The 27,984-nt window shown below is 49.3% G+C and overlaps 1 protein-coding gene across 1 annotated transcript in view; it reads right to left on the minus strand.

Moving 5' to 3' along the window:
* The window catches only part of TLL2 (tolloid like 2), a 123,695-nt gene that overhangs the window by 61,729 nt on the left and 33,982 nt on the right, over window positions 1-27,984 (minus strand). The window contains exon 3 of the mRNA XM_037138915.2: window positions 5,115-5,192. Within this exon, the coding sequence (XP_036994810.2) occupies window positions 5,115-5,192 (78 nt within the window). The remainder of the gene's footprint in view (window positions 1-5,114; window positions 5,193-27,984) is intronic.

Raw genomic sequence — 27,984 nt, forward strand, 5'->3', positions numbered from 1 at the left:
ACTGTCAGGGCCAGCATGCAGCAGACTCAGCATGGGAAAATCTTAAGTGCACCTGGAAGGATCCTGGGGTGTAATTTCCAGAGATGGGTTATTGAATGACAGCTTCCCCCTCGGTCCAGTGAGAAATTTAATTTGCCAAGGACTCAACACAGGAAGCATTTGCCGATTAAAAATATGTCTAAACAGATGTTCCGCTTAGCCTGGAAGAAGGATCTTAATGCAACTGTCATTATTGGATTTTCTTGGATTACTACTATCTGGAATCCGAGTCCAAATAGAAGGATGTAATTATTTATTATGGCCGAGAGTCCTGCATTTGAAAAGGAGCTCAGGGGCTGCTGAAAGGATTTAACACGCTGGGGGTGGGTTGGCTGGGGGATAAAGTCCATTGAAATTCTCTGACCCTGGGAGTGGACCCTGTCCCCTCTGAAAGAGCAGGGCGGTCGTAACTCTTCAACGTTGCATTTCCAGCTGAAGGCGCAGCCGTGTCATGAACAGAACCGGTCCTTTTCGAGCAAGGAACTGCAACTTCTCAATAAGTCAGCGGATCCCTCCCACACTGGAAGTAAACACCCTGATGGTCCAGCCGCCTGCACAGCCCTCATCCCACAGAGGACGGGCACATTCGCACCTGGCCCGGGCTGTGGCAGTCCTGATAGATTAACGGGCAGCCCTGCACTGAAAGGGGAGACTGTGGATTGTTCTGCGAAAGTGGTTCTCAAACCCAGATGCCCATTCGAATCACTTGAGGGCTTGAAAAAAGTTCTGTTGTCTGCACCCCCTCCCTGCCCTGAGATTGTGACTCAGTGGGCTTAGAGTGGAGTCCAGGCCGCTGCAGTTTTTAAAACTCCCCAGCTGATTTGAAAGCGCAGGTTAGTTTGAGGACCACTGACAGTGTCTAGAGGTTAAGAGCAAGGGGCTTGGGGTCACGGGGACTTAGAGTCAGGGTAAACACAGCCTTTCGCTTCCTCTGTGGCCTGGGATGAGCCACCCTTGCCTGAGCCTTCCTTCCTGCGGCACAGCGTGGCTGTGGCAATGAACCAGGTAATGAATGTCAAACACCAGCCATGGTGAGGGCTCAGGGCGAGCTGCAGGACTGTCAAGCTCTGCATTTGGGGACAAGCTAGAGAGAATGCCTAAAGTTAGACTCGGCAGTTACACCCAGATACAGTGACAAAGTGACCTTCGAGGGTTTGGTTCTGTGTGGTGCTTTGCGCCCAAGCCTGTGGGATTCCCTATTTTCTGGTGTAACCAGATTCCACTATCATTTGCTTCAGCACAAAGCCCTTAGGGACTGTCACTGAAAACGAAAGGTCCACTCTCCACCATGAACACTGTTCTGGAAATCCAGCTCTAGCAAAACAGTCACGGCTTCATTCTCAGAGGAATTCCACTCTCCATTTCCTTAATCCCATTATCAGCCTGAAATGCGGGCGGAGCTCCCATCTCCAGAGGAGGGAGGCTCCTGAGGCCCAGCGGTCTGCCCAGGGGACTGGAGTGCACGGTTCTCTGAGCCCCTCAGCCCGCCCCAGAGCTGGGAGCTCAAATCCCACCGTCAGGGCTGATGGGAGCCACATAATGCCAGCAAATAAACTGGCCACAGAGACAGCAGGCCAGGGCTTCCCTCGGATCCTTTCTCCTGCTTGGGCGGTCTCTTTTGCTGGGGGTGGCACAATGGGGTGGAGTGTGATTAAAGGGGAATCTGAGACTCACACGACTCCTCTTATCTTGAATTCAAATAGAAGCACCCAAGCTGGGGCCAGACGGTGTCCTGGAGGGAGGAGCGGGTGAGAAGGCTGAGGGGACATGCTAGAACGGCCTGCCCTCACCTCCCCTTCGGGGTCTCCTTCTCCCTCAGGATTGCCCTGGATGCGTAAAGACCTGCTCATCTGTGCCTGTAATACAGAGTGGAGGACTGGCCCAACCTTGACACTGTCCTCTTCAAACAAACCAGGGTCATTTGAGGGACTGCAGACTATGGACTTGGCCAGCTTGTCGGGCTGTGGGACATGCTGGATGAGGGAGTGCTGGCGTCATCCTCTAAAAACCCAGAACTTGCAGGGTGGGTACTGCGTGCAACCCCACCAAAGGCAGAATTTTAATGGGCTGCAGCAGCCTTGTTCCTTCCTGTTCCTCTTAATTATGTTTCTGTGCAGCTGTGGAACAGCTGTGGGATCCCAGTCCAGAGGTGGACAACACACTTCCAGTGCTGGAAAACACAATTCTTGGAGGTGGACGAAGAGAAGTGGAGGTGCTACATTCATGAAGTATAGTTTATATAATGGACACTCGGCTATGCCCTTTGCATAAACATTATTTCTAATCCTCTCCAAAGCTCCTATGAGGAGTTAGGTTACACAGCCAAGGTCACAGCTACTAAATGGCTGAGCTGGGATGCAAACTGAAGTGTGTCTGACTATCCAAGTTTATTGGGTCATTTTACACCCACTAAACTAGTAAAAATCAAAAACCCTGACTATGTCTATTGCCGGTGAGCAGGTGAGAGGCAATGAAGGAAGGTGACAGATGGTCTTCAAATATGGCCACCAGCAAGTCCTGTCATCCCTCCGAGCTCCTGCCACTTCTTGCATGAGGGGTGGAATCTGTTTTCTTCTCCTTGAACCTGGGCTGCACTTTGGCTTGTTGTGACCAGTAGGATGTGACAGAAGTAGCATTCGGGGAATTCTGAGTCTCGGCTGGAAGTCCACTGATGGCTCCTGCTTCCTCCCTCTGGGAAGCCAGCATCCATGTTATAAAAACAGTCTCAGGTTTTTCACCACAACTAAGTGGTGAAAGCCCACATGGAGAGAGGAACCACGTGTGGAGGACACGGAAGCACCAGGGAGGCGACTAAAGCTCTTTTGGGCCTCCCAGCTCAGCCCAGCTTCCAGCTGAAGGCAGTCAAGTGAGGGACCTCAGCCAGCATCAGCCGAAGAGCCACACCACTGAGCCCGGGCAACCCGCAGGACCTTGAAAGACAGCAAATCACTGTTTGAAGGCGCTGAGTTTGGGGGCAATTTTTGTGCAACAGCAAATCACTTAAATAGGGAAGGAAAAATAGGTTTGGCACCCACGTCACTGCAGTATGCCGACAAGCCCCTCTGGTTTCGTTCCCACACCTTTGCCCCATTTTCGCCATGACACATTTGTCCTCTGTGGCCAAAATGAAGTGCCACTGAGTTTGCCAGTTGTCTGGGGAGGCCGAAAAGGCGCGAGTCAAAGTGCCTTTGAGTAAGCAAGGCGGATAAACGCAGGTTGTAAAGGGGGCCTTGCACCCGGCCCCGGAAACAAACCGTGTCACCGAGAAACAAACGCCTGTTTGTCAAATGGTGGGGGGAGGGGCGTGGGGACGAAAGAATTGGCCCATCTCTAAAAGAAGTCAAACTGATAACAGAGGGGTCAGAAACCCAGCCAAAAAAATGGGCAAAAACCAGGAAAAGGTGAGTCACAGAAATGCACACCCAAGTCACCAGCCAAGGTAGGAAAAGAGGCTCCAAGTCTCCAGCAGTCACAGAAATACAAAATGAGTAACAATTAGCTACCGTTTACATCATTGAAAGTACTGATACTACCTAGCGTTAGGCAGGATATGGGTAGAGGGGCACGGCTTTAAGTTGCTATGGAAACATGAATGATTATACCTTTTGAAATGCATTCCAGCAACATTGTTCATGATGGCAAAACACTGAAGTGAAGTGAATATTAATTGATAAAGAAATGGTTGAATAAATTACAGTCCACTCATACCAGGAATATTCTGCAACTATTCAAAAGAATAAACTGAAGGTATAACAAGTGTCTTAGAGGGATTTACCTAAGGTATTGATGAGTGAGAAACACATAATATGTAAAAACCATGCTTCAAATAGGATCCTATTTTTCTTTAATTACAGACCTTATAGCTATATGTATATATGTTTATATGTATGTATGTGTACATCTCTACATAAATGCATATCTGCATGGAGAAAAATACAAAAGCGCGCATACAAGGTCATACGAATGGGAAAAGGGTAGAGGGGTAATAGCAGAAAAAAGTGAAGGAGGTAGCCAAATTAAAGGGAGAGGAAAGAAAGACAATAAAGTATGTGATTATATCACCACATTTACACATGTGTATGTATGAAATACAGAATAACATTAAAGCAAAAACACGGAATAAGGTGAATAATGATTTCTGTTTCACCCCTACAGAGTCATCCCTGAAACACAGGATTGTGGCATTTCAAAATCATCCGTTTTGTATGTGGAAGATTGTATTTGTAATACAATCCAGCAGAATGCAGAATGCAGGCCGGACTGAAGGCCAGCAGCCTCTCTCCTCCAGCACAGCTTCTGAGCCAGGAAAGCTTTTCCGAAAGTGAGACACCTTTCCATAAGCTCCGGGCTAGAATCTCAGAACAGGGAGAGCACTCCAGCATCTTAGCATCGTCGCCCAGCCCGGAGGTGGTGGTATTTCCAGGAGAGCACCTGCTGATAGGTGGCCTTGCTCACCAGGAATGACAACCTCACCTGCCCCTCCTCCAACAGCCCAAGGCTTCTCCAGCCTGCACCCCCTCCCCGGCCAGCAGCACAGCTTTATTTTCCTTCCTTGCCCCCCATGGCTACTTGTTCTGTCGGACCCTAGTTCCCCAAGCTTCCTCATCCCTCCTCTCATCCCTCAGGGGTTTCAACTCACAAGCCAAGTTCTAGAGAGAAAGGTCAAGTACAGATTGCAGAGTTTCACAGAAGACCATACAGTCTCTGAGCAACCAAATACCACCCTTCTATCTCCTTCTCTGGCAGCCAGCCCACCCCACTCAACAAAAGGGCACCCTCCCTCATGCCCAGACTTCGGTCCTCCTTAGTCCACTAAGATAGAAAGTAGAAGAGGTTCCCAAAGCCAGGGTGGCAGGGGTGGGGGAATGAGAAGTGACTCCTTAGTGGGTAGGGAGTCCCCTGGGCGGGTGTCGAAAGCAATCTGGATCTAGACAATGGTGACGGCTGCACGACCTTATGAATGCACGTAATGCCCCTCGATTGTACACATTAAAGTGGTCGATTGTATGTTATGTAAAATTTACCACAATTTTTTTTAAAAAGCCCCCAAAGGCCTTGGTGGAGCCTCACATTACCCTTTCCAGCTTCCTGGCCGCTAGCATTCGTGGCTGTAGCATTCGACCAGCTTTCGAACGGCTGTTCATCAAGTCCACCTGAAGGAAGGAAGAGGAAACGTGAGGACGCACCGGCCTTTTCCGCACCAGCATAGGGGTGAGGGAGACAACCTGGTCACCTGGGGGAGGAGCAGAAGCACCAGCTTGTGGGGGAGGGGACAGTAAAGGTTTGCCCAGCAAAGGTTTACTGAGTACCTGCCAGGACCTGTTCCAGACACAAGGGCAGAAAAGAACCTGCTTTTTTTTTTTATATAACCACGCACATAATTGAGAAATTATAAAAATATTTTTCTCCTTTATCAGCTTAAGGGCACTTGAAGTCAAATATACAAATAGATAAATCCCCAAAAGTCAGCTTCCTGACCCCCGCCTCCGTAAGAAAGCCCAGATGCCAACAGGACACACCCAGAACACACAGAGACGTCCACCATGCTGCTTCTGAACACGTTCTGCAGTCAGTTACTGCTGCCGTGGCTTAACGAGGCGTCTGCTGTCCTCTTTGGGGTGGGTCTCCTTTTAGAAATTGCTGTTTACTCTGTAAATCAGACTCTGTAGATACCGCCTTCCTCCAGGACAGTGATGCTTGCATTGGCTTGCTCAGAGCCATGATCTATGAGCCAATTCCTGCCCATCCAGGAACATGATCAATCACAAATTATTATTAGACCCACTGTGAGTCAGGTGCAGTTCCAGCACTAGGGACTCAGCAATGAACATGGCAGACAAGTGTGTATAACCTCAATACATGGACAATAAACAGTAAGTAAGAAAATAAAGAAAGAAGATCATCGCAGGTTCAGCAAATGCTCCAAAGAGCAAACTCAGCATGTGGCAGAGTGTGGCTGGAGCAGCTGCTTAGAAGGTGGTCAGAAAAGGCCCTTCCAGGGAGGCAACTCGAGGGTCAGTGCCACCCAGCAGAAGGCAGGACAGGGAAGAAAATGGACCAGGAAGAGGTTTGCCCCATGGAGGCACTGACCATGGTGGCCGAGGCCGGCAGGGTCTAAAGCAGGAGAGGGACAGAGGGGTTTGTTTTCATGTTTTACCAAGATCTCTCTGGCAGGCAAAAGAGAAAGCCGGGTGATCAGTTAGAACCCGGGTGAAGGTCCAGAGCAGAGGGAGCGGTGGGGCAGGCTGGACAGTGCAATGGGGATGTGGGAGGCCTGCCGCGCTGGAGATGGAGTCAGAGGCAGAGCAACAAGAGGGGCTGATGCGACTGAGAAGGGCCACCAAGGACCCCGGCATTTGAGCTTTGAACCTCTGGGTGGGTAGTGACACCAGGAAGCAGACTTGAGATCAAAGCCGGTGTCCCCAAGGGACTATTATACATGGGAATCCACACCACAGCAACTATGGAACAACCTACTGGTGAAAGCAAAATTACTTCTTGCCTTTGTTTAGAAATTTGCAGCTTAAAAAGTAGGTTCCCCACATCCCCTTTGACCCCGAGGAGAATACTCAGTGGCAGACAGTGTCATCCATTTTACAGAGGAGCAAACTGAGAAAATCACACAAAATGATTATCCCAAGGTTGCCCAGCCCATCAGGAAAGCTGAGGGTTCAGGACACTCTCCCGGTCAGAGCCTGAGAGTATTTTCCATGCCCCACAGACAGGAAGGGGCCCAAACATGGAACCCCGAGGTCTGACCCCAGACAACCCCCAGAGACAGCCCCTCGGTCCCACGTCCCAGCTCCTGACAGGCAGACTACCTCTTCCCCTCCCGTAACTCTGACACTGGTGGGGGACCAGGCGCATGCTGACATTTTTGCATGCCTTCATCCTGCTCATTCCAATGCCTTTCTGGCGAACTCGGAATCCACTCACACACTCCCTGCAGCTGCCGGGGCGATCGCTGCCAGCTCCCAGCCCTCTGGGTATTCTTCCAGTTGCAATATCATTTCCTCTTGGGCTAAAGGTCAGGGGAAATCCTGATGGTATGAAAATTGCTGGCCAGCCGAGGAATGTGCCATGTGTGGAGGGAAGGAGAGCCCAAGGCCGAGGCTCTGAGACTAGCTCAGACTTTTCTCCGCTGTGTAACTGTGGATAAGACCTTGGGCGTTAGTATGTTTCATCTGTCAAATGGGCTGTTGCAAGGACCAAATGAGGTCATGGGTTTGTTTAGGAACTCACTCATTCGACAAATATTCACCCAGCACCTGCTACATGCCAGATGCTCTTTCTGTTGCGCAGGATGTGACACTGAACAAACTCTGCCCTGACCTCATGGAAATTATATTCTGATGGAGGGTAGAAGAGAACACGATAAACAAATAGGCAACTAAATAGCTAAGTCGGTTGTTAGTAAGTGTTCACCACCTGCCAATTATGGTGCTGACCACACACTAAGGACACTGCTAAATGTTTTCCTGGCCTTGAATTTTTTAATTCTATCTCACAAAAGCCCAGTGATAAAGAGCCGTAAATCTCCCTATTTTACATAGGAAGAAACAAGGCTCCAAGAGGTAAAGTCACTTACCTGTCTTGAGAGCACAGAGATTGTTAGGAGTGGTGACGACAGGAGGTGGCTTCTCTCTGACCCCCAAACCTGTACTTCTTCCCCTTGGCCTCAGACCCGGGAAGAACAAGGGGGACAAAGTATGCTGGAGAGAGGCCGGTTATGCCCCAGGGACACATGGCATTTTCCAGGTCTGTGGGAGGGCGTCCGAAGTCAGTGATGAGGTTGGTGCCATGAGCACTTAATAGCACAGATCCCTCCTCAGTCATCCTTTCCAGCAAGAGACCGAAGGCTCTGCCTTTTCTTAGAAAGGCTTCCTCAGAAGCTCAAATCTCATGCTTCTAGGACAGCTGAGCCTGGGATCTACCTGGAGTTAATGTGGTTTGGCCACTCCCCTGAGGAAAACCCTTGGGATGAGTTCCAACTCCCAACAGAACCGATGAGGCCCCTGTGACATGGCCCCTCTGGCCGCCTCCACCTAGTGCTCCGGGGCCTCCTGACAATTTGCCCACTCCCATTCTGCACTCAGCACCTTGGATTTCTGCTTCCCTCTTATTATGCACCTGCCACAGCCACGCCCACCTCTTCACCTAGCCAAAGTCTATGAGTCCTTCAAGTGTCAGCCTGGAGACCATTTCCTCTGGGCAGCTACCCCGCTGTGGGTCAGAGGAGCTCCCGTTGTCCCCTGGATGGGCATCTCTCACACAAGGTATTGCGATTTCCTGTTTACTCAGCTGACCCCAACTAGGTTGGTTTCTAGTTTTCAGCATTTTGAAGAAAGGGACTTGGTCTTGTCCCAGAATGAACAGCCCAACAATGTGCCTGCCCAGCCAGAGCAGGCACTCAAAAAAAAGATGTGACATATGAATGGACAGTCAGATGGACAGCATGAAGGAAGGATGGCTGGCTGGCTGGCTAGCTGGGTGAGTCAGGTAGACAGTGTCTGAAAAGAGAATTCAATCATTTCTAACTCAGCCTAACTGATGGAAAAATTCGTCTTTATCAGATTTGGAGGGAGGAAAGCAGATATTCTCCGAACAGTGGTTCTCAACCTTGGCTGCACTTGGATTCCCTGGGCAGCCTTTTAGAAAAATACTGATGCCTGGGTCCCGCCCCCAGAGGCTCTTGTTAAACTGGTCTGGGGCAGGGCCTGGGCCTTGGGATTTTTTTCAAGCTCCCCAGGTGATCCTGAAAGGCAGCCAGGGCTGGGGTTCAATGTTCAGAGAACCTGGTGAGAGGAAGCCCCATCCCATAGTACTTTTTTCCAACCAACTTCTCCCCTTCCAGAAATGGAAGGTGTGGGGCTGGAGACAGACACCAAACACTAAGGAAAGTCATATCTCACATCTAAATTGGTAGGAAGCTGCTGTGTTTCAGTAAAAGCTAGCAAATGAGTAAGTTAGGTGTGACTGTGGCTACAACTGCAGTAACAGGCACACAGAACAAGAAAGACAAGAAATACAGCCGAGGCAGACAAAGCTTCAGTGGGGCCAGGACTCAGGGTGTGGGGGTATGTTTTGACTTGGGTATGATTTCAAGACAAAAATATTTTATGTGTGTGTGTGTGTGTGTGTATCCTTATATTTGATCTTTGGTTAATTACCTCTGCAGTGAGAGGATATGCAAAATTTCATTAGTCACAGGGGTTTATTCAAACGACTCCTTTGCATAAGAAACCCAGGCTTACAGCTGGGCTCTGGGAAAGAATGCCCTCCGGGCCTTGAAAAGAGAGCTCCCGGCGGCCGTCACCCTCTCACTGAAGCACGGCGGAGGTCAGCGGCCCGTGATGCAAGGGGGCCAGGCTGAAATGTTTCCATCCAGCATTTGCAATTCAATCCCACAGTTTCCTTTATGGAACAATTCACTAAATTCAGAGTTGTTCTTTTTTTCTAATTCACCATATAATTCACCTCCCAAGTTCAATTAAGAAGCAATCTGTTAGCAACTTTGGGAGCAAGCTGCTTTTCTTTGGGAAAGCCCAATTTTCTTCCGCTCCCAACACAAAAGTGGCTTAATTATATGCGTCATACGAGACACCGATGTACACACAACGCCCCTCCACCACAATTAGTGAAACAGCAACTGTGTGCATCCAAAGGTTTCCAAAGCCCAAGAGGGAAGAGCCTTGTTCCATAGATCAATATTGTCCATTCGAACAAGAGTAACAATGAATTCATATTCTTAATTTGGCAATTAATAAATAAACAGACCTTTATATTAATTATTCCCTCCATCCCTCATTCTTAGGGCCAAACATTAGTTAGGTTTTGGTTTTGTGCGCACAAGAACAACTACCATTTTAAGTACTGATTATTTGCAGGGACCACACATGTGCTGTCTAATCCTCAAGCCACCCGCTCCGGTGGGTACATTCCCATTGCACAGGCAGGGTGACTGACGCTTAGGGACACACACAGCCATTGGGAGGAGAGTTTGAGGTTCTTTCCAGCTCAGCCTGGTGTCAAGCCTTTGATGCACCTTGCATGCTAACTTACCCCTGTCAGGACAACCTTCGCTCTCACAGCTACGAATGTGAAAGGGGACGCGAGGGGAGCCACATTCAAACAGGGCCACAGTAGCCACTTCAGGGGAACTGCCCTGCACCCCTTGCTTTTCTTTATCTTCCAAACTGCACCAAACCCCCAACATTCCAAGAACAATGAGCATATCCTGTTTGTAATGACCAATAAAACTGGACTGTGCCAAGGACAGACATTCTAACTAATAAAGTACACACCTAGCCTCTCATCTGATGACTGAACTTCAAGCTAGTATATGAAGTACAAATCTAAGCTCACCCCATCCAACACCAGTAAACTCATCTTTAATACAAGTTACCTCACCTCCTTCCTTTTCTGTGGAAACCCTAAGCTCCTTTCCTATGCTGGGGAAACACTATTGGGCTTCTGCCTGAATTTGTTCTTCCCAACTTGCAATTTTTTGTCTCAAATGAACACCTGTTGCTTCTCATTTTGACTTTTTTATTTTTAGGTTAACACTGACTTTTTCATACAGTGATTACAGTCTCGAGAGGTAAACCCAGCATGAAAATGCTTTGCGTCACTCTATGAAAAAGAAGTCATCTCCAGTAGAGATTCTGAAATTTACTTTACTGCCAGTCCATTCATTCAGAAATTACTGGTTGAGTGCCTGCTTTGGGCAGCACTGGGCTGGGTTCCTGAAGACAAGGACAGCCGGGGCTTCCCTTCAAGGTGCCTTCATGGTTCCAGTGCAGGGGATGAAAATCAACAATAAACAACAGAGCATTCCATGGACATGAACGGACTGAGCACTTTGGAGAAATTAAAACAGAGCTTTTGAAAGAGCAACGGCAGATGTGAGTTCAGGGAAGATCTGAGTAGACGACATTTGAACAGACTTAAATGATGAAAGGGGACATCCAACTGGGGAGAGTATTCTAGCAAAAAAAATGGGGGTGGGGGGCACAAACCAAATAGAAAAGTCCTGGAGAAGGAAAATACGGGTCTGATGTGGCTGGAGCCAGGGTTCAGTGGGCCACTGAGGCTCCTGCAGGGTCTGATCCTCACACTGTCTTAAACAGACTTAATCTGCCATGCCCTTTGGTCATCCTACAGCAATGCCATGAGTACGTAATATTATTCCTCTTTTACAGAAGATACAGCTGAGGCTCAGGAACAAGTTGTCCAAGGTCATCCAGCTTGGTAAGTGACTCAGCTTGCATTCGAAGGAGGGGCCTCCTGACCCCAGAATCCATGCCCCTAACCCTGCTCCTCAACCCCACCCCAGCACAGGTTTGGTCTGCACGAGCACTCCAGCAGGGCCAGTGAATGAAACGTCTGCACACCTCCCTCAGAAAACTAGCTGCAAAACACGCCCAGCTCAGCCGAGGTTTTCAATATTCATTAGGAGAAAAGTGGCAAAGTCCCTTAAGCAGATTATTCAGGAATGAACCAGGCAATCGTGATGGTGATCAATGTGCAATCCTAAGTAATTCAATGCCAAGCAATTTTTATATCTATGCCAAATTTCAAATGCTACAGAAAAAAGGAAAGTAAGTTAAAAGATTATTGCCAGTTTTTGTTAATGAAGTAATTTAATATGGCGAGTGTGTAACAACAGAATGGGAATTCTTGTATACTGCTGGCGGAGAAGCTATATAAATTGATGACATTTAATGCATAATTTAGCAAAATGTATCAAAAAAATTTTTTTAGATTTTATTTATTTATTTTTAGAGAGGGGGAGAAAGAGGGAAAGAGAGGGAAACATCAATGTGCAGTTGCCTCCTGTGCGCCCCCTACTGGGGGACCTGGCCCGAAACCCAGGCATGTGTCCTGGCTGGGAATCGAACCAGGAATCCTTTGGTTCTAAGGCCAGCATTCAATCCACTGAGCTACACCAGCCAGGTCAAAGTCTTTTAAAACAGGTAATATGATTTTGGCCCAAGAATATGACTTCTGGATTTTGGTACTAAAGAATCAATTAGCAATTAAGACAATGGATATTTGTCTCAACATTTTTTGTAATAAAGATGTAATAACTACACCCAATACGGAAGTGGTAAAATAAATTACGATATAATGGAACACTGTAACCTTTTAAACTGTTTTAGAAGAATGTTTGCTAAATGGGAAATATGTTCATATTATGTCAAAAAACAGGTTAGAAAGTAGTACCCAGTATGATTCCAGCAGAATCTGATTCCATCTTTTAAAAAAGCATATACAAAAAGAAAGGAAAAATATTGGGTGGCAATACCTACCTTGTAGACTGTGCAATCATCTCTGGTTGGTGATTTTTAGATGAATTTTTATTTTCTTGCATACTTTCTGTAATTTCCAAATTTTATTCAATATACTACTTTTTAAATCAGGAAATAAAAATATTTTCAAAAAAAGAACTAGAGTACAGCACATGCTTTGCCTAAAAACACATTCTCTGCAGTTGGTAGTATGTGCGCACATGTGCACACACACACACACACACACACACACGGTTGCTGGGGAAACCTTCTCCAATGGGAAAGAAACGTAGCTGTGTTTACACAGATGGAAAGCTGTGGTCCAATCTTTCTTTTTTTTTCCTCCTGATTTTCTGTCCTGACTGTGGAAAGAACAAACTAAGGAGTCCACACCTTGGCGAGATGGAACTCAAGGGGGTCAGTAAGAAGCTCCTCTCACTTCTCTCAGACAATGTTGGGTGGGCTCTTCCGAGATCCTGCCCTCCGGTCAGCCAGCTGGCTCCCATCTGCGCCCTGCACTGGCTGAGGAGGCCTCAGACTCCGCCGTGCTCCCACTCCTGGGTGTGCCCACCCAGGCCGAAGCTCATGGCAGTCTCCTCAATCGTGCAAACGTAAGCTCTCTCTTCCCAGAGCTTCCAGTCGGATATATCTACATGTTACACGCACCCAAACTCCTGCATTACCATTTTTCTGGGTTGAACAAAACCACACCAGCTTAGGTACGCTCTTGGAGTACATGTTGTTCACCTGGCTCTCCTGAGCGCTGGACTTCGGGTATTTTCATTTCTGTACACCTGGCCCACATCTTTCCTCCTCGGCCTGGCAGTGGCTTCTTGGCTGTTTTCATCATTCACTGGTGCATATGAACTATCCTTCTAAACAGAGTGGCTTAAAAACAAGTATTATATGCTTGTTTCTGCTTCTGAGGGCCAGGAGCTGGGGCAAGGGACAAATGGGGCCTGCTCGTCTCTGCTGTGCAGGGTCCAGGGCCTGAGCTATGCTGGCTCAGAGGGGCCGGGGCATGGCTGAGACGGCCCACGTGGAGCCACGTGTCTGGGGCCCCAGTTCTGCTCCATGTGGCTCCTCCACGTGGCTCCCTTGGGCTTCATCACAGCAGCAAGGTGGTCTCAGGGTTCCAAGAGGCAGCATCCCCAAAAGGATGAGCCCTAATCTTTTTTTGGCTTCTGCTTTCTAGTGACCTATTGACCAAAGCAAGTCACATGACCAAGCCCAGAGTCACTGAGGTTAAGTACAAGGGAATGACTATGTCAGGTGTGGTAGTCAGGGACCACAAATATAACAATCTACAACTTGCCAGATGGTTCTATTAAGTGATTCACAAAATGGACCTGGAGTGTAAACTCCGGGGTCAGATCATTTAGGGTTAAACCACACTACCTGTGTGATCTTAAATAAATTACTTAGCCTCTCTGTGTTTTCGGCTGTCTCATCCATAAAATGGAGATAAGGGTATTTACCTCATAGGGTTCTTACAACAATTAAGAGATCTAATAACTGCGAGGCACAGAACAACGTCTGGCCCCTCATCGGCACTCGCTGACTTCACTTTTACTCCTATTATTATCGCTGTTGACTCTGAAGCTGGTCTGAAGTCCAAGGTAGCAGAATGAACGAAACATAAGCCATGGAGGCAAGACATTTTACACCTGAAGCAATACAATTCCAGTAAAAAGTTCAAGTTCTCCTTAAAGTAGATTTAACAAGACTGACTTTAGGCCGAGAATCCACTGAAAGTCAATGGCAGTCAGTGAAAGAAAGGCATCCACTGTATGCAGGCATGGTATCTCTTTAAACCCTGTTCCAAACGGTGCTCGCCCAGAACAATGGGAGATATCAAATAACTGCAAAAAGTTAACTGCAGATATACTTCAAGACTCGAGTGACTAGGTTATGTGCAGTCATCCTGCTATTCCTGGGAGAGTGGAGCTGATTGGCCGAGACACAAGAGTGTCGCTGATGGGTGTCAGTTCCACACCGAAGGCTAGAGCTTTACGGAGGGAGCCGGGAATGCTGACTGGGCACTCGGTGTGTGCGGAGGGCTGTTTTCTGCCCTATGTTCATTTTCTCATTAGTTCTCAGCACAGTCCTGTGAGGCAGGGACTATTATAACCTTTAGTTACAGGTGAGAGAACAGAGGCTTGGAAAACTTGAAATAACTCACCACAGCCATTATACCCCTAGTAAGAAGCAACACCCAGATGCAATCCTGGGCCCATCTGACACCACTGACGGCCTTTATAATACAGGATTAGGGAATTTCAACCTAAATAATTGATAGCAAATGTCCCAATAGAGAAGGTCAGGAAAATCCCACCTGTTTATTCTCTGGGCAGCTGGGCCATGAAGGGGCACGTAGGTTCAGAGGGAGACCTTTCTGGGTCTACATCTCAGGGGTAATTCTGAAGGCTCAGAGAGACTTGCCTGTATTCTGCTGTGTGAAGTGCCCAGAAGATGGGGCAGGGCCTCTGAGGAAGAGGAGGAGAAGAGAAGGCAGATGATGAATGGGAGCCTGAGCCCCCAAGAAAGTTGCCCAGACAAACCACTCTCCACCTTCCCAGGGAAACCTCACCCCACCAGGGGGCTGCCCCAGGCAAGTACTGACAGTTAAACACGCCCTCAACCAGGGATCAGGCCAGATGCTCTTGAACACTGACTAGTTATTTCCTCAGGAATGGCAAGTGGTCCCCACAGGCGCAAAGGAGAGCCCCTTCACTCCAGCTGAGCTCAGAACTACTGGATTCCCTTGGAACCACCTCGGATCCCCACTTCCGGCAGGGCTCAACGCCCGCCCTGAATCAAGTTAGTTCCACAGTATGCTAGGCAGCTGTGAACCAGACACTGAGCCACCCACAGCATCAATGAGGCACAAAGAACAGTGAGAGCAATCAGATGAAGGAGACCCCACTCCCAACCTGGAAGTCCAGGAGGGCTTCCTGGAGATGGCATTGAAGGGCATGAAGGGTTATAACAAGTGGAGAAGGGAGGGCATCAGGCAGGGCCCTCCCTTCTAGATGCCATCAGGGCATCTATGTTCCTTTCTAGAACATGGAAAGGAAACCTGCCCACCTTAGCAGCACAGCTTTTTGACCTAAATGGTCTTTGGCAAGATAATCAATTCCTGTGAGCCCTAGTTTCCTCGTCCATAAAACAGACACAATAGAATCTAACTGTTCAGGTCATAAGCACACTTAATACAGTGCCTGGCACATTGTAGCCATAATCTTATTCATGATTGTTCTTCAGGTCATCTTAGGAGGCCTCAGCCTCTTTTCTCTTGTTGACCATATGATGGCCTTGGCGCTGGCCAGGAGCACGGCTGTACTAACCCTCCCTATCCCTCCAAGTGGAGCTCTGCCCAGACCCCAGGCTCCCCACCCCAATTCAGGACATGTCTAAACTGACCTGACAGACGGCGGCTTATTTCTGCCCTAGCCCATGGTGAAAACTTTGGCAGGGTCTGAGAGCACAACCCAGTTCCATTTAGGAGGAAAAGGAACAAGGAAGGAGGGGATGGAAGAAAGCAGTAGCAGCCGCCTCACAGTGAAGATTGGCACCAGTGCTCCTGGTGGGGGTCCCTCCTTTTTGGTTCTGCAGAGTTACAGAGGAGAACTGCCGGTCCTCACAGGCCGGGGGCCTCTCCTTCACACAGATTTCCAGAAGCTTTGCGGGGGGGGGGGTACTTCTGGTTGCTTGCAGGGTGCGGCAACTGCAGTGGGGCGCTGGAGGGGCATGGTGGGAGAAATTCAGACACACAGTGTTCATGGCTGACAGTGAGACAGGAAGAGGGTAGCACAGGGACCTTGGAGCATGATGAACACCAACTAAATTCTTCCCTGAGACAATGAAGACCAAAATTTGGACCAACTAGCTGGATGCATAAGAGGAGATTCTAGCAGAATCTCCTCAGCCCCATTTATTTCATCACCAGCAGTGGTCTCCTTGATTTGCCTATGTGTCTATTACCTGCCTCCCCGACACCGTCTGAAAAGCAAGCTCCATCTCCCTCCGTGAGGCACGCAGGAGGTGGCTGCTGGCGGGAGCGGGACGGGGAGGGAGGCCGCAGGATGTGAGGCCACAGCAGACGTTCATGCCCTTCTCCAGGCAAGATTCGATGACTCCGGGAGAATGGCAGGACTGCAGGGACAAAGAGGAGGATACTGACGGGGGCTCTCCAGGTGAGGGGACAAACATAACTCAGTACCCAGCTGGATGTGAGAAAAGAGATGGAAAGGACACCTTACTCAGCTCTGAGATGTGACAAGGCACCCACCTGCCCATTCTTCATGCTGAAATCTGCCAACAGATAATCTCGGAGGGCCCACTGAAAACAGTCAACATGGGAGACTTGGGATAGATAACGTTAATAGGAAATGTGTATAACTGCCAGAGGAGAATTGTACATTTTTATTGCAATGTACAAAAATAGTAGTAAGTAAAGACATTTCATGTTCTTGGATGAACTGGGTAGATGCTATAAACATGACAGTTTCTCCAAATGAAGTTATGGGTTTAGTGCAAAAATGGCTCAAATTCTAAGCTCATCCTCTTGCGTGAAGCCATCCCTCTCCTCCTGCTTCATTTACATCTCCCTCATGGCCCTTTACTCAATCATTCAGTCACTCATTCATTCACTCACTTAGTCCTTCATTCAACAAGCTTCTATGGGGCACCTCTCTGTGCCAAGCCCGGTACCAGGTGTGAGCGTCAGAAAAGCAGATGAGACCCAGGGCCTGCTCTGAGGCGTTCCCAGCCCTGATCGTACCAGGCCCACAGTAAAACAATTTGTGAACCCATCTGCTGTCCCTACAAGACAACTCCTTGAGGACTGAAACAACACCTTTCTATCTCTGCTGAGTGGTGTTCATTGTAGATGCAAACAAATACATCACACGCAAGCATTTGAATGGCTAATGCTTACACATATTATCTCAGCTAATTCTCACTGCACCTGTGTGGGGTAGGGTATTATCATTGTTATCTCCATTATACAGATGAGCAAACTGAGTCTTAATAAGGTAAAGCACATGTTTGTCTCCATAGAAAATCCTAGAAGGACTTGATCACATGGCCTTCACACAGATGACTAAATAACCAATAAAGATGTACAAATGTCTGAAGGGAAAACCCCATACCTTGGGTCACAGAAACAGTAGCAAGGAATCCAGGAAATCGAAGAAAGGCGAAGGCCAACCCAAGCCCTCTCCGGAGAACCCGAGGGAAGAAGCAGAAAGAACCGTGTAGGGCTTCGCAACCTGCCTTGGCCCTTTCAGGACAGAATTCAGCTTGGTTCAAGGAGAAGTGCAGAGCAGTGGCTTCACCTTCAAGAGAAAATACAGGTGAAGAGAGGCTAAGGTAACTAATGTTTTGGGGGGACGGCATATGTCAAGTGAAGCGTAATGGGCCCTTTGCTTCGGAGAGGTGAATACCTATTAACGGCTCTATCCCACTGACTCACTGGGGCGGAAAGAACCCGTTTTGATGCCAACACATGTGCAGGGCCATTAACCAGCCCCTGCAAGACACTGAGTGTCCTGTTTGACTTTCCTGCATTTTTCTCCCCGTGCCACCCAGAGCCCAGGACCTGACATCGCCAGCAGATGCCGGCGACTGAAAGTTCATGGAAAAGGAGACAAGTGGTTCCAGAGGAAGGGTCTCTTTCCAGACTATCAGGCAAGAGCTGAAGCTCTAGGATTCTCCGGCCTTAATGGAGAAGAAAGTGGTGGCCCTGGCCAGTGTCATGGGGACCTGAATGAGGGCCCAAGTTGGTGTCTCTTACCCAGTGGCCCAATATGCAAACTCAAACGCCTACGGTTGGAGAGCCAGGCAAGTGACACATCAGAGTGAAAGAGGTCGGTGGGAAAGATGGACAGAGAGTGGTGGGGTCTGTGGCAAACCACAGAGCACCTGTTCCTCCCGATTTTGACCCTTCGTTATGCAACTCTGCTGACTGCTGCTGCGAGGGGTCGCTGGACCAGCGTGGCCAGGTCTTCTGCTTTTCAAGAGAAGTCAGAATTCTGGATAGTTATGAGAAACCTGATTTTTAGATGTTGTCAGTACATTAAACATGTTTAAGCACTACAAAACCAACAAAGCCCGTCTGCAGATCAGATTTGGCTCGTGGGCTGACCCCTGCGGACCTCTGCGCTGCAGCGCGAATGGAAGAGTCAGGCCTCCGGGGGTGCTCATGTCAGGGAGGGCAGGAATCCCTGGGGCAGCGTCAGCCGGGGCACAGGGATGCCAGGGGGTAACGGACAACCTGGGAAGCAGAAAGCAAGAAGCCGTAGGAGCAGGATGGGAGCTGGATAAAGATCAGGGGTCCAGGGTCAAGGCCAGCTAAGGCTTTTCTGTCACTGTTTTGGGCATGCAGGTTCACTGAAGGACACCAAAGGGAAGTAAGATGACCAGAACACAGGGTGAGATTCCATTGGCAACTCTACCACCATCATCACCTTCTCTCTCTGGACCTCCTTGGAAACCACAAAAATAATGACCTACGGATGTCACGTAAACAGCCCCAGAAGACATGCGACTCTGCTATACATCAGCCACAGGTTAGCACGATGGGGCAGGTGGGAGGCTTATTCCAAACACACCAGCAGGGCTGCCTGCGGCCTCTCAAGCTGCGTCTCTGGCTTTCCCAGTCCAGCTCACTTGTCACCAGTGCGCAGTGTCTCCGTCCCTCACGTGGCTCTGCTGTGGGAGGCAGGCTGACCTTTCTTAACCTCCCCTCTCCAGCCCATTGTGGTTGTTGTTGTTTTCTAAGATAGAACAAAGGGAGGTCAGAGCCACACTTCTGCAACACCTATGGGAGCCCACGGGAGGTCTGGGAGGTCTCAGGTTAGATGCAATTTGAGCAGACTGACCCAAAGTTCCATGAGAATCAATGGAGGAGGAGCCAAAGGCACTGTTGTCCAATCAGATACGCATGCAGCAGGCCCTGTGCAGGGAATCCCCATCCACTTGAGGACTGTCTTTAGCAAAACAACCCAGAGACTCACTCTGGGCCCTCAGGAACCTGAGAGTCCAAACCTCCATGTTAGAGGTAAGGAAATTGAGGTCCTGCAGGGTAAAGTGACGTGGCCACAGTCCGCTATCCGGTGGGTACTTCTGAAGGGCTATGGCACTAGTTTTGTCCAAAAACAACTTAGTTTATTACTGAGCATTAAATGCATTTGAAACAAGGGTCAGTTCCCAGCTGTAACAAAATGCACACATCCAAAAGTGGCCAAAAAAAAACACAAAAAACCTAGAGCAAAAATTCAGAGCTTTAAGGAAAACTACAAATGCTAAGTTCAAAACTTTTAGGGGGTGATTACCTGCTGAATAAATCACCCTTTACTTTGTCAAAGAAAGATCCACCACAGGTTCTCTTAACTCAGGGTGGCAACTGTTTCTTACACCTGGGTCACTGCCGCTGGAAGAACTGACTGGAGGGCCGCCTCGATCAAAAGACTTTAAGTGTGGTTCGTTTTGCTTCCCTCTGCTTTAGAGATCAACTACTATTTAAATTAAGAATCGGAAACAGAATACCATTCAATAAACACAAACAAAAACATAGACAAGTAAAGGAGAGTGAAAATAGAATCAGATCTTTCCTGGCCAAAACAGACAGGCAAAGGCCATGCCCGGGCCCAGCTCACAGGAGGCTGGACTCCTGCATTCCAGGTGTTAAGATGGCAGATGGGAACTCAGAAAGTATTTTCCCGTGAAAAAATAACATAAATGGCAAGGTGGGTATGAGGTTACCAGGCTTGGCCCCAAGGCCAGGATTTGCCAAAAGGAAGCCACCTCCACACCTGGGGGGTCAGTTTGCCTGCCCACTGCCCCTGCAGAAGCTGCTCCGTCATTCCTTCTTCTCTGGCTGCAAAGACACAGACCTGTCGCCTGCTTCCATTACCGCTTTGTTTCCTCCTCCTACCTCCTCATGGCCCTGCCATCAGCCCCCTGCCCTGGCCACTTCATCCTCCTCTCCTTGGAGGTCTCTTCCACTCTAAAGACTTCCATGGCACCCCTGCATTGGTAGGTACCATAGGCATTCAGTGGGGGACTCCTGAGTTGAGGGATTGCGATGTAGGCTTGGGCGTGGTGGCCATGATGGGCCGGGCACAAAAGGAAGAGGCAAAAGCCAAAATGAGACACTCTGTGGGCCCTGAGAAGAGAAGCCAGCCTTGTTTCTTTCTCTCTGATTTCTAGTCCAATCCCACGAGGCCAGCTCACTGTTTCTGTCATAGATGGCCATGAGAATACATTCTCCAACACACTATTTTACTTGAGCTATTATGAGAGGGATTCTCTATCTTGAAACTGAAAGAAACGTGTCCAGAATATCAGGTCCTAAGTTCTTGTTTGTCCTGGTTTCTCAAGCTAATCTCCCAATTTTGACTCAGGCTCCCAGAATGGTGGCCCATGAGGAGACCTGGGGTAAGGACTCCCTGGATGGATGGGTGCCCGTGGGTGGCCACCGCCCCTTCCCCACCTGGCCCTGAGCCCCACGGTGGCTCCCACTGGACTCCTAGCCCAGTTTCTCCAAATTCTGACCAATGTAGTCACAATAAAAATCAACCAAAAGGTGAATTTTCTTTTCTCAGCACTTCAAGTTCACAGTGAACTCTGGCTCCAATCCAAGGTATAAGTCAGTCTCTGAATGAGGCCGCAGGGAGTGAGATGATAGAATCCTTATGTTACATTCTTTTTCCCTTCCCAAAGAACAGATGTGCACTTTATCAGATGCCTCTTTATCATCTCAAATCATCTCACTAAATTGAAAACTTTATGGGCAGAATGACTGCTGAGCCTTCCCCTCCTCTGCCAGCTGCCAACTGCTGCTGCGAACCCAGCCAGCCCCGTCCTCGGTGGGGGACAGGAGTGTGGGAGCAGCATGTGAGGGCTGCAGCAGCACAGCTTTGGCCCCAATTTCGATCTGTGAGATTCTGCTAAATGTCTAACCCTCGTCCCTACCTCACTCTCCCGGACCAAGTTTCTGGCAGGTTGTCCCCCCCAAGGCCTACTTCACAGAAGAACCAGGGGTCCATGCTTTGTCCTTCTGCGCTCCCAGCACAGAACTGGAACTCCCTGTGCCTTCTAGGAAAGACCTACGATGCTGCTGGTCTCTGTCCTCACGTGGACATTACTGCCTCCCCATGGCCCTGCTCTGCCTTCCGTCAGGCCCTATGCCCCGGGCCGGCTCCCAACACCAATGCCGCCCGGACGACAGCTGTCACTTGGAGACTTCTCTCCAGGAGTAAGTTCTGCCTGCTGGACCACACCTCCTCTGGGAGGCTGGTGTCCCCCTAACCAGTGGGGGCTTTTACCCCAGGCCATGCCCCTCTAGCCTGCCCCATTCCTGCGGGACACCCAAAGCATGACCACAATCATTGCCGTCAAGAGAACTCCATCTCCTCATCGGCAAAGGAAAACTGAATACAGCTGTACCCTTGGTGCGGAGCACAGAAGTCCCCAGTTAGCATTTGTTACTTGGAGGAAGGGATGAGGGAGGGAAAGGGACTCTAACCATGAACTTGGTATCAGAGGGTCAGCAGACCTGTGGGGTAGACACAAGGGGAGACTGCAAGGCAGTCCAGAGTCAGAGTTCAGCATGAGATCAAGTTCTAAACTGTGGGAGCCAAGGCAACATGGATGGGGCAGGGGTGACACGGCGTGGTCAGCTGGGGGCCCCGCCAGAGGGCTTCGAAGAGAAGGGCTGAAGGGAGCCCTGGAGGAGTGAGCAGGAACGCCGCCACTACTTCTCTGACTTGGGAAAGTGGAAGCGGCCTAAGGGCCACATGCCCACCTGGAGATCTATCCAAAGGGCCCGGTAAAGGCACACTACTGACCACATGGCAAAAGGATGCCCTTTTCAGACACTCCCTACAGGGTGATCTGGGCTTGGCTAGCCTGGGCAGAGCTGTTCTTTCACTGCTTGCACCACTCCCAGCAGGGGTCTGAGGCATCACACATTCAAACAAACCATCCGAATCCCAAGTGGCCTCTTGGGGACACAGAGGAGCAGGGAAACGAGGAGGCCACCACACACTTCTGAGGCTCATGGCCCCATCCACAACTCACAAGTGTTTGTCTGGCACCATTCATGTGCCCAGCCTGATGCCAGAACTAGAGAGGGGGGACCAAGACCAAGCAAGGACAAGTCAGAGCTGCTGACAGTCTGGTGGGTGCAGCAAGGCACACACTGAATAGCCATCAAAAATGACAGAGGGCAGGAGGAGGTGTGGCCGCGTCACTACAGGGAACTCATCCTTGTCTTTGACCATCACCTCTCAAAGGCAGGGGTGCAGAGAGCAAGTCTTCACAGCTCAAGGGGACAAGGTTAGTGGCAATGCCAGCAGCTGTTTCTAGAAGCAGTGCAGTGCAGAGGCTACAAGCAGGCCTTTGACATTAGACAAAGTTAAGTCCTAATCTTGGCTTTGCCAATACTGACCTGTGTGATCAAAGACAGGTTATGTGTGTCTGAATGTCAGCTTTCACCTCTACAGGTGCTAACGGTGCCTGCCGCACAGAGCTGATGTGTGAAGATGCACCACATGTTGTCGCCACGAAAGAAGAATCATCATTTAATCCAAATTCAGATCTCTGTTTAGCCAGCTTTGTGACCCAGAGTTTGACTCAGGAGGAGTAGGGAAATCTTCGAGTTGGGGATTTATAGAGACTTCCCCTGTGCTGGTAGAATCTAAAACCAAGGATCTGATATGATCGCGTGGGTATAAGGCCCAGGTTCTGAGACCCCCTTGGGGGTGCTGGCAGAGCATTGCAAAGAAAAAGAATCCCAAGGCATTGAAATAGTGTGGAGTCTGGGCCACAGAAGTGGGCCCGGGAGGAGAGGCGGCAGAAGGGCTGGCCCAGGGACAGTCACGGTGGCTATTATTTAATGAGCACCAAGCAGGTGTCAGACGCTGGGGTAAGTACTTTACTATCACACTTCTTCAATGTCCCCTGCAAGACAGGTGTTAACATCCCATTTTATAAATAAGGAATGAGTCACTCTAAGTCCCACAGATAAGCAAGACAGACCCAGAGAGGCGCACCCAGGCCAGCCTGATTCCAGCACCCACGCCCCTCTACCCAACCCAGGAAGAACATCTCAGCAGTGTGGAAACAGGAAAGGGGGACTGTGGACCAGAGTTTCATAACTTAGGATCCATAGAGCAAACGTTGAAAGCAAACGTTTGTGTGTATGTGTGTATCTTTTTCTAAGAGAAGTGCTCACAAATATTCATCAGATTCTCAAAGGGGGTCTCTGAACCACAGATGTCAACTTAAGAGAAAAAAAGTCACTGAGACCTTATTCTCTGGGCACCCCTTCCTCCAAAGCTCTTGCGAAGACAGTGGAAAAGATGAGAAAGATTGCTCCCTGCCAGCTTCTTGTCCCTCTCCAGCTTTCCAAACCAGTGGCCCCAGCCACAGAGGCCATCCAAGTTCACAGAGATGGCATTTGGTGTTGCATGATATGAAAGCAGACAGACTTGAACCCAACCAACTGCTCAGCAAGAATTTAACCAGGCATTCATTCATAAGCTCGGAGACATCGTCCCTTCTACAAGATGTCACAGGGACCCATGACTGCCCCAGCTCTTACCTGGACACTTGTCAGTTAGTAGCACTCCTACCCCCAATAAAGGACATTGAAGAAAAACAAAGCCATGTCTGCAAAGTTTGGGGAACGTCTCCATAGAAGGAGGGGCTGAAAAACTAGTCTGTGGATGGGGTCACCGAAAACAATCCCACACAAGAGCCTGGTGGCTAAAAGTGTGTTTCCAAGTCTTGGACTTAACCGCATCTAATGTCAAAGGCCTGCTTTTAGCCTCTACACTCCACTGCTTCTAGAAACAGCTGCTGGCATCGCCACTCACCGTCCCTTTGAGCTGTGAAGACATGGTCTCCCCACGCCTACCTTTGAGAGGTGAGGGTCAGAAATAAGGATGAGTTCCGTGGACTGATGAGGCCATACTGCTTCTGTCCTTGTTATCGCAGGTGGCCTTTCAGTGTGTGCCTTGCTGTGTCCACCAGACTGTCAACAGCTGCGATTTGTCCTTGTTTTGTCTTGGCCCTCCCTCTGTTGTTCCAGCATCAGGCTGGGCTCTTGGGTGAGACTATTTTCAGCAACCCCATTGATGGACGGTAGTTTTTCAGCCCCTGCACCAGAGGAGACATTCTCCAAGATTTGCAGACACGGCTTCATCTCTTCTTCAATTTTCTTTATTAGGGCTAGGAGTGCTGCTAACTGATAAGTGTTCAGGTAAGAATGGGGACAGTGGTGGCTCCCTGTGACACCTTGTAAAAGGGATGGTGGCCATGACATGGAAACAACCAAAGTGTCCTTCCATAGGTGATAGGATAGAGAGGAAGTGGTACTCCTGAGCCATAAGAAAAGATGAGATGCTGTCATTTGCAACAACATGGGTGGATCTTGAGAATATCATGCCACAGGAAATAAGTCACACAGAAAAAAATCAAGAACCATATGATTTCACTCATATGTGGATATAAAACTGAAAGCAACAAATGAACAAAAAGAAAAACAAGCAAAAACTCATAGACACAGACAATAGTACGGGGGTTACCAGAAGGAAGGGGGTTACAGGAGATGGTAAAGGGTAAAGGGGTCAAATGTATGGTGGAAGATCCGACTTTGGGTGGTGGGCACACAACGCAACGTACACATTATGGATCATAGAACTGTACACTCAAAACCTATATAATTTTATTAACCCATGTCGCCCCAATACATTTAATTTTAAAATAATGTGTTGAGAGTAGAGACATGCTGGGTCTTTTTTAGACCCTCAACCCTGGAAAGGCAGAGCCCAGAAGACCGTGTGGGGATGCGTTGGCCTTTTGTGCCCGAATTTAGCCTCTCCATGCTCCATGGCCTTTGCTTCCCTGTTTTTCTTTTTCTGAACTGAAACCCAGAGCTCAAAACTAGAGCCCAGACCGGCTTGAAAGAAACGAGGGTGTGGTGTCATGTGACGTTCCATTCAGGCGGAGACACTAAGACCAAGTGAAGGCAATCAATGTACGCCACTCAAAGTCATGGCCAGAGTAGCAAAAGGAACCCTAGGAGTCAAAAGGGTCTGCCAGATGGAAGGGACCTCATCACTTAGAGAGGAGGCCCAGAGAGGGGAGGCAAGTTATCCAAACTTGTAGCATGACTCGCACCCACTAATATACTATTTGGACTTGGGTGCCCACACTGGTGGGCTCATGCAGACGCCTGGCACAGATGGCAGGAGCTTAGGAAATGAGGATTTAGAGCAAGGTTGGTTTCTTCAATAGAGAGGGACATGGACCAGTGGCTCAGAATAGACGAGGCACAGAAGAACATCAGCTCCCATCAGAGCCAGTAAGTAATTAACACCATCCCCCCTTTCAGAGTCTTGGTTACAAAGGTCAGGAAATCAGATCCATTCAGGATGAGATTTCCTCTGCTGGTTTCCAGACGTTTGCAAAGATGGGAGTGTTCAACTTGGTCTTCCTGGACTCTTTAGGGAAGAAACAAACATACCGAAAGTCCCCAGCATCAACTGCACAGGCCTTTCCTTCATGTCTTTCGTGGTTAGAGAAGCAGGGTCTCAGGACCCAGCAGCGTGGGGTCAGGATCTGCACCGTCGAAGAGGATGCAGGGGGATGTGTGTGTGCATCTGTGTGTGTGTCCCGCTAAGTACTTCCTTCACTACACAGCTAATCCGATTAGCAGCTTTAGGAAACTGCAATGTTCATTCAAGGGCCCCATTCAAGGAACGGCTTGGCCCATGCCTGCCCAGAACTCCATTCTTCTCACTGCAAATAAAATGCACAGTGGACCTTCTCTCACTCGAGAATGCGCTCTTGCCTCCTCGCCCCCACACACCTCCAAACCGCTGCTGCCACTTACCCCGGCATCTCCCAGGCAGGGTGACCGGCCTGTCTGAAAACTGGGGGAAATTCCAGCACAAAGTGAGGCTAATTTTTAACAGCAGTGTCGACCCTGGCGGCACCCTGAGCTGGCAGCTGTGCCCTATGCGCAGCAGCTGGAGGGCCCTGAATGAGCCACTGGCTTTCTCGAGGCCTCCATTTCTTTTTCTGTAGAATGGGGACTCAGAGCAGAGGGCAAAGGTGGAACAGAGGCTGGAAGGAAGGCCACTCGGGGCTTACACAGAGTGTCACTGTGTTTAGCTGGGGGGTGGGGGCAGAGAAGGGAGGTGGATATGCAGGTTGTGGACAAACTGTGGAAGGCTTTGGATGTCAGACCAAGGCATGTTTCTGGTAAGTGACAGAGAGCTGTGGAAGGGTTTTCAGGAGCGTGCTTATACTTGTTTCCTGGGCTGCCGTAACAAATTACCACAAAGTGCACATCTTAAAACAACAGAAATCGCCCTGGCTGGTGTAGCTCAGTGGATTGAACATGGGCCTGTGAACCAAACAACTGCAGTTTGATTCCCAGTCAGGGCACATGCCCGGGTTGCAGGCCAGTTTCCAGCAGGGGACGCATGAGAGGCAACCATACATTGATATGTCTCTCCCTCTCTCCTTCCCTGCCCCTCTAAATATTAAAAAAAAAAAAATGAAAAACAACCCAGAAATCTATCCTCTCACAGTTCCAGAGGCTACACATCCAAAATTAAGGTGTTGGCAGGGCCATGCTGTGTCTGAAGTCTCTATGAAAAAAATCCTTCCTTGCCTCTTCCTAGCTGTGGTGGCCCCCGGCAGTTCTTGGTGTTCCTTGGCTTATAGCTGCATCACTCCAATCTCTGCCTCCCTCTTCATGTTCTTTCCTCCCTCTCTATATCTGTTTGTGTCCCTCTATCTGTCTGTGTCTCTCTGTCTGTGTCCCTCTATCTGTCTGTCCTCTCCTCTTCTCATAAGGACTCCAGTCATTGGACTTAAGATCCACCCTAAATCAAAAGTGATCTCATCTCAAGACCCCTAACTAATTAGATCTGTAAAGACTCTATTTCCAAAGAAAGTCACATGGTTCCAGATGGGCATGAATATAGGGGTGGGGGGCAAGGGGTGAGGGGCAGGGGAGACTCTTCAATCCAGGACAGTGGTTGCAAGGTCAAGGCCAGGAAGGAAGATCACCTGGAAGCAGGATGGGGAGAGAGACCAGGGACAGGGAGGCTCTTCAGCACTAATCCACAAGCCTGGGGCCCTAAGGGAACAAGAAGGGTGCTCCTTCTCCCTTCTCCACCAATGTCAGCCCGTGCCCTTTAGGTCCAAGGAGCTGAGCCACCTCTGGGACACCCAAAGCTTACAGACTCTGCCCTCTCTAAGCTCTCTCTCCAGGTAGGTACATGTTTCAAAAGCCTCAGGCCCAAGCCCCCAATGTTCCCATTCTCCACTTTAACCTTAAACCCTGCTGGGGGTCCCAGCGCCCTCAGTGACTTTTTTTGTGACCAGTGCAGCACCCTGAGTAGACTCTTTGCTCGCACCTTGGCCCAGAAAGAGTGCAGCCTACTCTCCAGCAATGGCAAAGGAATGCATACACGCACCTCTGTTATTCTCCACTCTCCCTAACTGGCAACACGGCAGCCAGGTTGGTACAGGGGAGGGCACAGGGCCTGGGAGGTGGGAAACCTGGGTTCTGCCACTGGGTTTGGCATGTTGGGCTCTCCTAGGAAATGAAGCCAACTAGGTCACTTCT

This window comes from Artibeus jamaicensis, unplaced genomic scaffold (assembly GCF_021234435.1).
Source record: "Artibeus jamaicensis isolate MK-2021 breed Jamaican fruit bat unplaced genomic scaffold, CSHL_Jam_final contig_252, whole genome shotgun sequence".
NCBI classification, from domain to species: domain Eukaryota; kingdom Metazoa; phylum Chordata; class Mammalia; order Chiroptera; family Phyllostomidae; genus Artibeus; species Artibeus jamaicensis.